This window comes from Alosa pseudoharengus, unplaced genomic scaffold (assembly GCF_046254945.1).
Source record: "Alosa pseudoharengus isolate Yale_2024_CS ecotype anadromous, Long Island Sound unplaced genomic scaffold, YU_APseudo_1.1 YU_APseudo_1.1_scf_70, whole genome shotgun sequence".
NCBI lineage: Eukaryota > Metazoa > Chordata > Actinopteri > Clupeiformes > Clupeidae > Alosa > Alosa pseudoharengus.
In genome coordinates, this window is record NW_027468860.1 from 149,408 (window position 1) to 161,964 (window position 12,557).

Consider the following 12,557-nt stretch of genomic DNA (forward strand, 5'->3'; position numbering starts at 1 on the left):
TCTCTGCTGATTCTCTCTTACTTTAGTCAGTGTGCTCACAGAGTGGGGAGGAAGCATGATGAAGAAGCTGGCTTTCCTACCCTCTCCCAACAGCCTTGAACTTGATACTTTCATAATGTGAGTCCTAAAACAGACTTCAGGAATGGCTGTGTGTGTGTGTATGTGTGTGTGTGTGTGTGTGTGTGTGCGTGTGTGTGTGAGAGAGAGAGAGAGAGAGTGTGTGTGTGTGTGTGTGTGTGTGCGTGTGTGTGTGTTTTTTGAGAGAGAGAAGAGAGACCTTAATGCTGAGGTGACACATTTTTCTATCATGTGTCAAATGATACATTGGATCTCCTCTCCAGGTAGTTACGGGAAGGTGGGAGTATGTTTTTTTCCATTTCCAAATTAGCACATGAAGTCGGCAAGCTGTCAGTATGGCAAAACCTGTCATATTTTTAGTGACTTTACCGATGCCAGTTTGCTACAGAAACACTCTTGTTGTGTTCTGTAATACTTTACAGCTTTATTATTCCGCCACTAGGAGGCACTGTTACAGAAGAATGTATGAGTTGGATACAGCATGCGTTTGCTACTGCTTAAAGTTGTCAGTAAAAGCTATTTGCTAAGTTGCTATTTGCCGTTATTCTGAAGCTCCACTACACAAATTGGCGATTTTTCCCAGAGGAATAAAAATCCATTTTACAAAATAGGGGGATGTCGCGAGCGGCGGACTTTGACCTACACCGCAGTAGCCGGCGCCACGAGACTCTAATCATGTATATAATGGGCACTGCATTAATCAGCGTCTCCGTGGCACACATAGAAAAGGCAGCGCTGTGCTATCTATAGCACTTTAAGAAGCCAATTGCGTGACTGTTTCTAACTGTTTGCTGTCTGTCTGTAGTGCTGTTTCCTGAGGGCACTCATATTAACCACTGATATCAGTTGCAACAGCCGGAGAAATAAAAATCATTTTTTACGAGAACGAGGGCCTTTGACCGACGCACGCTACGGCCAGCGTCACGAGACTGTCATAATGGATAGAACACCGAGCACGACATTAAACAGCGCTCCCGTAGCACAATGGACTGGTCGTCGCTGTGCAAAGCACTTGAAGCATTGTGCCAGCGTAGCAGGTTTTAATCCTGCTTCATGACGTGACCACCGCTATCACACGAGGCTGAACTTGGCACCACTTTCGTTTCCGCGGGGGAAGACCACTTTCAGATCGCGGGGGAGTTAAGTTTCTGTTCCACCTTAAATAATGCAATTTTCTACCTCGTCCACAAGGGGCCAGTGTTGACCGCAAATCCGCGATAACACAGGCATGTGCCTGTTGCAGATGAACAGGCATTGTTCACAGACATTCAAAAGCCTGTATATCTTTTTTCTGTTGACTCCACTGCCGAATGTTTTGAGAAATGTTGCCTTTTGTGTTCTATTAAATAATTTGGTAATTTAGAGGGGGGGGGGGGGGGTTATGTAGAGGGCGGCAGATTATGTAGTTTTTTTTTTTTCCTGTGCTGGATCTTTTGATACATGTTGTGTTATGTTTTTTTCTATTCAATAATTTTGTTCATTTTACACTGGGGGGGGGCAATTCTATGGTGGAAAATGCCCTTTTTTGCCCCTCTGAAAATATAATATGTATTTGTGAAATTGCAGAATTTCAACACTTGAACAGGGACAGATATCCCATGTAGGATTTTGCAAGGGATCTTTCACCACATTCTGAAACTACACTTCCTCCCCTTTCCAATGACACCCCACTTGTGAAATTCTATGGTGGAAAATTGGATATTTAGCCCCTCTAAAAACAGTATATATTTTGTGAAATTGCAGAATTTCAACACTTGAACAGGGACAGATAGCCCATGAAGGATTTTGCAAGGGATCTTTCACCACATTCTGAAACTACACTTCCTCCCCTTTCCAATGACACCCCACTTGTGAAATTCTATGGTGGAAAATGCCCTTTTTTGCCCCTCTGAAAATATAATATGTATTTGTGAAATTGCAGAATTTCAACACTTGAACAGGGACAAATATCCCATGAAGGATTTTGCAAGGGATCTTTCACCACATTCTGAAACTACACTTCCTCCCCTTTCCAATGACACCCCACTTGTGAAATTCTATAGTGGAAAATGCCCTTTTTTGCCCCTCTGAAAACGTTTCATTTTCGCTATCATTGCGAGAATAGGCTACAATATGGAAAATGTTCCCTTTCAGTCTGATCGCTCCAAACATGTATGGGATTTCCTTACCTTTCCAAGAAGTTTTGTGAAAATTGTTCCGGTAGCTTTTGCGATATTGTTGACAGCCCTACCTCACCGCAGTAGGGTGCAGTAAATGGAAGCTTTTGATAGCGCACGCCACTAACGAAAAACGGAAAATCACCAGGACAAACCACTCAGGGGTGTAGGCTACTCTGGAACCATAGGTCACTAATTTGTGCGTTATTTACGTTTGATTACATTTCAGATACGTGTTGGTTTCCTGTAGGCCTAGTATAGCGCTTTATTCTTTCTGTATTTTTCTATGTCCGAATATTGGGGGGGACATTTTGGTCATATTTGAATATTGGGGGGGGGACACGTCCCCCTCAATGTCTATGGTGACTACGGCCCTGTGTCATACTATGTTTGAGTAGATAAACTTGCAGTAGCTTGTAACACTAGCGAGTAGCCATAGTTTTTATTTTCCTCATACTGTCTTTCTGTGGTATGTGCTGTAGTGGCAGGGGAACAGAGAGGCGCTAGAGTCCAGTGGGGAGAGAGCACTAGAGGCCCTCAGGAAGGGAACCACCATTGCAGCTAATGAAGGTCCCTCAGGCCCTGATGTTGCCAACAGATGTTTCCAACAGTTGGCTCATTCCTATGATGAAGACTATGAAGGATTTAGAGAAGCACCTAAGTTCCCTTCACCAGGTAACCAAGTTATTAAAAATAGCTACATTATATCAGCATGTTTTATTTGTTCAGTCCCAGATAGTGACAATTTGAAGGAAACTGAGCAGACGTTTGACTGCAGGCACTGATGGCACATGAATTCTCCTACTTCACAGTGAATCTGATGTTCCTGATGTCATTCTGGGCGGAGAACCGCACTACCTCTGAGGGCGTGGAGGCCTTGGAGATGGCCTTGCACACTCTTCGTATGATGGCACTCGGGGGCGTCCATGACCACGTGGCACAGGTAATCAAAACATCACATGGATCACAACATGTACAGTTCACTAATCTGAAATGTAAGGTGAAGTATTACAACAACTACAAAAAAGACAGCAAATTTAAACTCAGGGCAGACGTACCATCAGACACTCATACATACAGTCAAAGCATAAAAGTCCATTTTAAAATGAGAAGGGTGTGACATTTTTGCCTTTTCATACTTAATGAGTTTACCCACAGTTTGATTATTTGTCATTTTTGTCAATTTAGGAAACCAAAACTAACTTGCCAGCAGATGGGGCAAGAGTAGCACTTGCAAAATCTAAAAAGCACCCACCAAGTGATAGAAGAGAGAACCAGCACAAGTATGGTATTGCAATGATTTAGGCAATGACATAATGCGTAAGTCTTATTGGACTGGATCATCTTTATTTGTTTCAAGATTATGCCCCACTCTTCTGCTCTCCACTCTCCACCTTTTTAAAAGGCATCCTTTATATCTTACACGTTTGTCACCATAATATGATCTGTGGTACTAGTGGATAAAATGAAAACTATGTGCAGTCTTAATCTTCTAGATACTGTTTCATAATGAACACAACACAATTTTTTTGAGCCACACTACTGAGATTTGCTGAGATGATGCTATGCATATTACCTCACCTTATGCTACTGTTCAAATGTTTGGGGTCACTTTATAATCTCCTTGTTTTGAAGAAAAAGCCACATTTTCTGGCCATTAAAATAGCACCTGATCAATCAGTAGTATGGTGTAGACATGAATGTTGCAAGTGACCATTGTAACAGGAATGGTTGATTCTTAATGCAATATATGTACAGTAGGTGTAAGTGTACAGAGGCCTTTTATTAGCTACCATCCATCCTATGTTCCAAAGGCGCACTCTGTCTGCTAATACAAAGCCTCACTCAGAAAAGAAAAGAGAAAAAAATCATCATTTTTTTGCGTTCTCACACGCTCCCCCGTAATGATAAAGTAACAGGTCTCCTCTGTTGTCACACGAAGGCATTTAACGGGTTCACGTCTCTGCAATCTTTCAAGAGTAAACATGCAAGGTCAGGTGTATTATCTTTGCTACAAACTATTCTAGCTATTATTGCCAAGGGTAGACCGTTCAGAAAGGATGCCACTAATGGTAGGGTCTGAGGTTGATAAATGACCACTTACAGTTAGCATTCCATTGACCCCATTCATTTGGACGTCACTTTGACATCTAATAATTTTACATCTAACGCGTTTTAAGCCTTTATGTGACCACAGTTTATTTCCAAAGAAATAAAACATCGTACGACTGATACCTTACCTTGTATCTCACTCTATGACCCCGTAATAAATGGTTTTCTAAATTGTATTTATTACGGGCTTTTTCATTTAAAGCTATAGAGAATTAGAAAGTATTCGGAAAAAAAAAAAATATTAAGTGATGTTTTGTTGGATTAGCACTATGTTGGAACAAATTACCTTCCAAAAGCTGCACTTTAACTCAAAGCACGTTCTTAATATTCTGGGTGTGGGCTAGATGAGTGACTGTGTGACAGTCTGTTGTTCAATGTCACGTCTATGTCACCAAACTGAGCTTGTGATATAAACGATGCCCAGGAAACTGGTTCAAATAGGCTTCACTTCTCTCCATTGAAGTTGTATGACTGCGAGATTTAATCTTTGCTATGTATCTCCAATCTTTGCTAGCTACTGTATTTCTTAACCAGTGGCAGTTACTAGTGTGCTTATGAACTGACCAAGCAGCAGAGCTGCACAAGCATCCTTTTAACCCTTTCCCTTATAATAATAATAATAATAATGCATTTTATATACAGTATAAAGTGCCTTTCAAGACACCTAAGATTGCTTATGCTGTGATTGAAGCACTGTGGCTCTACTGTAAGCTCTAATTTTAAAGATGTATTCAAGAGTGTTTTAAACTAAGTAGCATCTGCTAGATATTGTGAACAATGCAAGCTAACAAAAGCACAGTTTAGCAACTAACATTAATTTGCAACCAAGAAACATGCCACGAACATTGCCTGAAGCAAGGCTGAATGTCTCAAAAAAATGTCTCATATTAGTATAGCGGGTAAATCCCCCCCCCCCCCCCTTGCCCTTCTCAAACCCGCTTACCAATTGGCTTGTTTTCACACAGAAGAAAAGTGTGTATCGCACTACATTGCAGGTGCAGTGTTTGCTGATTCAACTTTAGCGTTTATCTTGTGTGTAAATGGGGCTCAAGTTTAGAATTTTAAAAGGCTAACTAACTGTTCATTAGATAAGCCTTTTGTAATTATGTTTGCACAGCTGAAACTGTTGCCCTCATTAAAGAAGCAATACGACTGTCCTTCTTTAGATGAATTGAGTATCTGGAGCATAATTTGTTGTGGGTTCAATTAAAAGCACAAAATGGCCAGAAACAAAGAACTTTCTTCTTTCTTCTGAAACTTTCTTTTTGCTCTGAGAAATGAAGGACGTTCCATGTGAGAAAGAGCCTAGAAACGGAACATCTCATACATCGCTGTGTGCTACTCCCTCCACAGAAAAGCATAAACTCGAAAGGATTTGGGAGGCCCCAGTGAACAAATGCTTGACATTAGTCTGTCCAGTGAAAAACAGACATATCACAGGTCCTCAACTGGCAGCTTTGTTAAATAGTACCAAAACACCAGTGTTAACAGAAGAGGTGACTTCAGGATGCCAATCTTCTAGACAGAGAAAAAAACCCCTATATCTCAGACTAGCCAAAAAGAGAAAAGTAAAGAAAAGATGAAGATTGGTAAAAGAAGACAGGAAAATTTTTTTATACACGGACAAAGCTCTGCTGTTCTGATCACAAAGAAGAACATTAGTGACCAACCAGATGCTGGAGAAGTGTCAAGCATGGTGGAGGGAATGGTCTGGTTGTGCTTTGGTGGCAGTAAAATGGAAACTATACTGAGTAAAAGGAATCTTGAAGAAAGAAGGCTTTCACTCTGATTTGCAGTGCCATGCCTCACCCTGTGGACGTGTTTGATTGGAGACAATTTCATCCAAAAAGTGGTCAAAACATAGCTCAAAACTATGCAGGAAACATGTAGGGAAGAAGCAGTCAGCTGCTATTCTGTCTATAGTAGAGTGGTATAGACATTTTTAAGTGACCCCAAACTTTTGAACGGCAGTACAATTTGATGTTCTAGTAGTCACTTAGCTGGAGCTCCTATTCATGTTTTGCGGATGCACTTGGGCACATCTTCAGTGATGCTCATTGGGTGTCTCGGGTCCTGCAACATCATACCCAGTCAGGGACCATCACTCTCCAAATTGCATTACAGTAGCAGTGATCCACAGATCAATCCTCTTGATCCAGAAGCAACTGGACCCTCTCTTTGCGGCCTCAGAGGTGGATGTGATGACTCCTCTTTTTTCTATCTCTGTGATGCCAAGCAGTACAAATGCTCTGCAGAGCGAGCGACTCACAAAGACTCTGCAACCCACTCATACAGGCTTGCAGCTAGCTCGCCATCCCTGTCTCCACCATTGGCCCAGAAGATTCTGCTACTTTGTATGCTTTCTCTTGAATGCTTCCTCCATGTGGTCCTCTCAGGTTCTGTCAGTTTCCTGTCAGTTTCACCATAACCAGTTGTTTTGAAGCATTGCTCTCAGAGGATGAGATGTTGTCGGGGCTAGGAATATGGATAGAGCTAGCAATGCACCAATACCACTATTTTTAGACCGAGTATGAGTAATACTTACTGTACATATGGGTACTTTGCGATATGAGTTATCAATAAGGCAGTATTTCTATCATATATGAGTATGAGTATATTCACACCGATACAATATTCGATACCAGTATTGGTGCAACCCTAGATAGGGCTTTTCTACCACTCTGCTGCTGGGATCATGCTGGGATCATGATAGCAACCCTCTCCCTGGGCTTTCAGGCAGCTCCTCTGCAGTGCTGGTGAATGGAAGCTTCAGAATGTTGCTGCATTGTTACTGCATTGTTAAGACTCTACGACAAGCTGAGCCACCTGCGAAGGTAGATGGTGATTTTTCTTTCCAAGGTCTTTCACTGCTCTAATATCTGTACTTGATACAGCATCATGATACAGAGACCAGAGAATGTGAGGCTGTATGCCATGTTGCTAAATCCAGGATTTGAATCTTTCAGGCAGGTTTGACTTATTCACCTGAACAAGCCAAGCTTTGAGCTCCTTGGTTGATGTCGGAATGAATCTCAGAGGCTGCAGTTGAAGACTGTACTCAGCATCTTCACTGGCTTCCTAGATCTAGGTGGGATTTAAGGGCCATCCAGGGTGAAGTGAGCTTTAAAGGTTGTATCAGCGATGGCGGGGTAACGTCACTTCTGTTGACGTTCAAACAAACAAAAAAAGCTCGCTACTCCCTCCCCCTCCCTCCCGTGCAATTGAAACTCTCCTGAACACGCATCTCGTTGGTTATTGGTTGGAACACTTTATTTTGGCAACACTTGTTGTTAGCAATTGTTTTTGTGTGCAGATCTCAGAGCCTAGGCTGCCTACAGAGACACATTTTTTTAACGGCCTGCTTATGGGGCAGGCAGCTAGCGGATCGTTAGGAAAGATTAGATGAATGTGATCATTTATGTTTGGTCCTTTTTTGGGCCTGCAATCACTGATACAACCTTTAAAGATGGCTAGAGAACTTATGACTTATGATTGCATAGAAGTGTGGAGTGTGTGGATAGTACTATTTTTTAAGTAAACACAGATGAGAACAAGGAACATATTTTTAAAGGCTTTGATGATTGTTTTTCAGGCTCATAAGTATTATGCATTAAATAGCTTGAAGACAATTACACTTGAATTGTTTGAACTGTGATGAGATCTTATCAATTTAACATATTTAATCATTTCACAATGATAGAATGTGAAATATTGTCCTTGTTACCCCCAATGCAAGGGTATTATATTATAGTATTACAGTACTATACACCATCTATAAAAGTTCTAGATTTTTTAAACTTTGACTGATGTTTTCTCCTATTTTACTTTCATTTTGTACTTTCAATAAGACTCTCCCTCCATCTCTTGTGCTTTCTCTCTCCCTCCCCTTCCTTCTCTGTTTTCTCAGGGTTTTCACCGTTACTCCACAGATTCCTCTTGGCATGTGCCCCACTTTGAGAAGATGTTGTACGACCAGGCCCAGCTGGCGGTGGCCTACATCACAGCTTACCAGGTGTGTTTGTTTATGTGCATCTGTATGTGTCTTCATTCTGGATAGTCATAGATCACAACCTAGACTAACACACTTATTCAGCATAAAGCTTGAAGGTTCATTTTATTGGGTGGGAAGGGAATGCCCCAGTTTGTTTGTTTTCCAAGCATTCATTCTCCGCTATACACTTTTTAAAAATAATGTATTGTATTCTTTGGTAAGAAGTAGGGTTTTCTAAGGGCATATCATATTAGCTTATAACATTTGACTTGAAAGGTGAAAGTAATTGTGGTGAATAATTACTTAATATTAATCTTAGACTGGCAAACTTCAGGAAAAACTCAGGAATCAGGTTTATTCTGTTTACAAGCTGAGAGGGTACAAAAAAAAGGTCTATGGTCTATGTAGGCCTAGCCCAGGCCTGAAAGGCCTAGGTTGGCCTGTAGCCAACTCCTCCTCTCTTCCGCTACATCCTTAGTCTGACAATCCAAAATCTAAAATCTGACAAACCTTGCAGTTTAGTTACTTTTTAAATGCTTTAAACAAAGAAGAAAATGGCGCCAAAAACAATCCCACATGATTGGTTCTCCAGTTGGCATCAGACACACCTACTCACACCCACTTCACACCTATCAATTCTTATCAGAATAGCATGAGGAGAGATATCATATATATCAGAAATATCACTTATAGAATGTTCCAAACATTCTCACAATCAAATCATTACAATCCTTGTAAGGAGACTATCAGAATGATACCAAACATGAATACATTTACATTTCATGACACATGGATACATTATATCAAGGTAATATCCTTTGTCCTGTGTAACTAACCAGCACATTAGCATTCCATTGGGGGAGGGGATGGTGTCTTTGTTTAAAACCATGAAGGGTTACATGGCTAACTAAAAGTAGTCTTGAAGTTAAATTATTATCCATTTTAACCATAAATGTATTGCTATCAAAGGCTACATTAAGACATATGTCTCTTTGGTTGGGTTGGCCACAGGTGTCCAAGGAACAGTGTTTTGCAGATGTGGCTCGTGACGTGCTGCTCTATGTCTCTCGGGATCTGAGTGACAAGGTGAGCCATCTTCCCCCTCATTAGTGCAGGCGTCTGTTAGCCCCTGCTGACTCGGCACCGTACCACAGTGGAAAAAGCAGACATTTCGCCAAACTGCTTCAAAACCTCAGTGAGAAACATATTAACATAAAAATAACACTTCTAGTATATCATTGTATATGATTAGCTGATTACATCATTTTCAGTTTGGATCAACATTCATTTACTGTGTCTAAGTCCAATTTGAATTCACTGGAATGGTTCCTGACCACAGTGAACACAAGGAATGTGTATTGGTAGAACAAGGCTGATGTGTTGTATGCAGACATTATTCGTTCTAATCTTTGAGTTTGAGCTTTTATCCCTTTGGGTCTTTGCTAGTATTCATATACCTGGTTGTGAACACACCGCACCACTACATTATCACAGTCATTCTATGGTCTAGGACAAACTGTCAAACCCTGCAGTACAGTATACTATAGGGCAGCCGAACTGTCCCTGCATGCATGTATGCTCAGGTCAAATGCATACAGTGTATGTGTGTACTCTTGATTCCACATGACCTATCACACGTATAATCCGGGCGACAAAATCAATAAAATTGATGTCAAAAAGACTATATTTGATTTCATAATGGGCAGAGTGGGCCTAATAGGTCTGCCTGCATGTGAACACACATGTTCCAGAACACGGCCACGTGTCTGCTCTAGTACTTGTTAGTCCACTGCCTGTTGCCCTCCACTTGCTCCCTGTGGCTGCTCACATCCACATTCTATATAGTCTGGCGTACAAGATGAAAAGCATGTTCTTACCATGACCATAACATGACAGAAAATGTCAACTCCATAATTGAACCGACATATTGATACAAATAACAAGAAAATCCCTTGGCAGTTATATTTTAATGATATGGCATCACACTATAGGCCTACTGGTCTAGGGATGAAATCCCCTTGAAAAAGTCAAACATCTTTTCCACTACATTGTCCCCAAATATTCTTCCAAATTTCATCAGTCAGCTGTTTTATGGTTGATATGTGTATGGCAAGTGTGCTGTAGTTATTAGCTCACTAGTTTAGTCAAAAGCATCCATAAATGGCGTTTTACAAACGGAAGTTCGGGAGGAGCGTGACGGAATTTGCCACGCCTCCTTCTTCAATCGGTCAGGTTATTTATTCGCAGTCTACCCGCGGGGGCCAGCCGTGAATAGGTGTAACGGAGAAACAGCCAATCAAATCGAAGCCTTAATCTGACGTGCGCATATCATTATCGTGTCAATTTTCCACCGAAATCGCGGGTTCGAATCGCGACAGAAGCATTCAAAATATATGACGAATATGTAAAAACGAGTAAAAACGAGTATGTAGAAATGTAGAAATGAGTGTAAATGTTGTAAAAACTCTTGAAATACCTTTTAAAATGTGAACAATTCTAAAAGACCTGATTGCTGAGTGTTTGTATTGAGACTGTCTTCTCTCTACCCCTCCCTTTCTCTTCATTTGTCTTACAGATGCAGGGTAAACAAATTGGTCCCCTCTCCATACTGGAAGAGCTTTCCTCCAATATTTTAATGTCCTGTATTTTTTATTTCCCTTAACATGAACTTTGTATTATATTATAAAATAAAGTCTTATAATGTAAAATAAAGTCTTATAATGTATAGTCATATAATGTATATTATAATGTCATCCTTCCTTTATCCATGATTGAGACAGTGTTTAATAGTATATTTTATCTTGTTGATAGGTACTGATGGTGAGATCATTTCAATGTAAAAGTCACAGGCAGAATTTTCATGAAATAAACTTTATTTATGAATAATCATGTACATTAGTTATGGGGTGCTGGTAGCACTCCACCACAGATGGTAACAAGTACAAACAATTCAAGTGAGAATAAAGCAATACTGCTATGAAACTATTTTGGCCCACCACCACCCCCCCTCTACGGAGGACAACTTTATTAGTTTAAACTTACAATTTCACATAAGTGCTTGAATGATTAATGTGGATCATAACAGTAGGCCATTCAAACATTGTATTGCAAGAAAAATCCTGTTATCACTGAAAATGTGTACATAACATTCTAAATAAAAGTGTTTTAAAGTCAATATAAGGTGTTAGAAAAAGGTGCAAGGGCATGCGTGTGTGTGTGTGTGTGTGTGTGTCTAGTGTAATGTGTGGATGATTCAGTGGATTTAGGGAGATCTGATGGATAAAGTGTGTGTATGTTTCAAGGTGTGTCTGACTGTGTGTGGCTTTGTTGTTGCAGTGTGTAGGGAGATCTGAATGAATGTCTGAGTTGATGGATGATGAAGTGTGTGTGTGTTTGAGGAGTGAGTGATGAATACCTATGACCATCAGAATGTGTGAGGAAGTCTGGTGCATGTACAGTAAGTGTGTAGTGTGGAGGATGCAGTGAGAATGTGAAATACAGGGTTTCTATGGCATAGTAACACTGCAAAAAAAGACTGTAAAACAAAACAATTAAAAGGTGTGTGTGAGAGTGAGAGTTCAAGGCGTGTTTGATTCAGTGTGTACAGAGCAGTAGTGGTGTGGTATGAGAGTGGATGGGTGTGTGTGTGTGTGTGTGTGTGTGTGTGTGTGTGTGTGTGTGTTTGTGTATGCCGTAGTGTGTTCGAGGAGTTAGCTGGGTAGCTAGTATCATGAGTAAAAGATGACAAAAAACAACCAAACAAAATCAAAAGGTGTGTGTGTGAGAGAGGGAGAGTAGAGTGCTGATGTGTTTGTGTGCGCATTGTGTAGCCGTGGCAGCGCGTGTGTGTGCTGTCCCTGGGTCCGCTGTTGCTGGGCGATACATTGACACTGCTGCTGGCCCTGGGTCTGCTTCTGCTGGACGATACAGCGCCATTGCTGCTGGGCCCTGGGTCTGCTTCTGCTGGACGATACACTGTCGATGCTGCTGGGCCCTGGGTCGGCTGCTGTCAGACGATACACCGCCACTGCAGAACCGGCCGCTGCTGTCAGACGCTACACCGCCACTGCTGCTGGGCTGTGGGTCCACTGCTGCTGGACGATACGTTGCCGATGCTGCTGGGTTCTGGGTCGACCCTGCTGAGCCCGTCTGCATTGCCTGGTCAAGGTGCCACCACAGTCCTTTCTGTCTCCCTCTGTGTTCTCACGGACCTGTACAAA

General features: G+C 41.3%; 1 protein-coding gene across 2 annotated transcripts; it reads left to right on the forward strand.

The window, feature by feature from the left end:
* Positions 1-1,612: 1,612 nt before the first annotated feature.
* LOC143111219 (spermatogenesis-associated protein 20-like) lies at positions 1,613-11,546 on the forward strand. Of its 2 annotated transcripts, none has more exons than XR_012984497.1 (5): positions 1,613-2,909; positions 3,047-3,177; positions 8,254-8,613; positions 9,307-9,423; positions 10,913-11,546. XR_012984497.1 is itself a non-coding variant. In XM_076273420.1 (5 exons), exons 2-5 carry the CDS (start codon positions 3,055-3,057, stop codon positions 10,997-10,999), a joined length of 390 nt encoding a protein of 129 aa, XP_076129535.1. In that variant the 5' UTR covers positions 1,613-2,909; positions 3,047-3,054; the 3' UTR covers positions 11,000-11,546. The 2 variants fall into 2 exon arrangements, 1 of the variants encoding a protein (XP_076129535.1); XM_076273420.1 differs by having other exon boundaries at positions 8,254-8,358; positions 9,349-9,423.
* Positions 11,547-12,557: the final 1,011 nt, after the last annotated feature.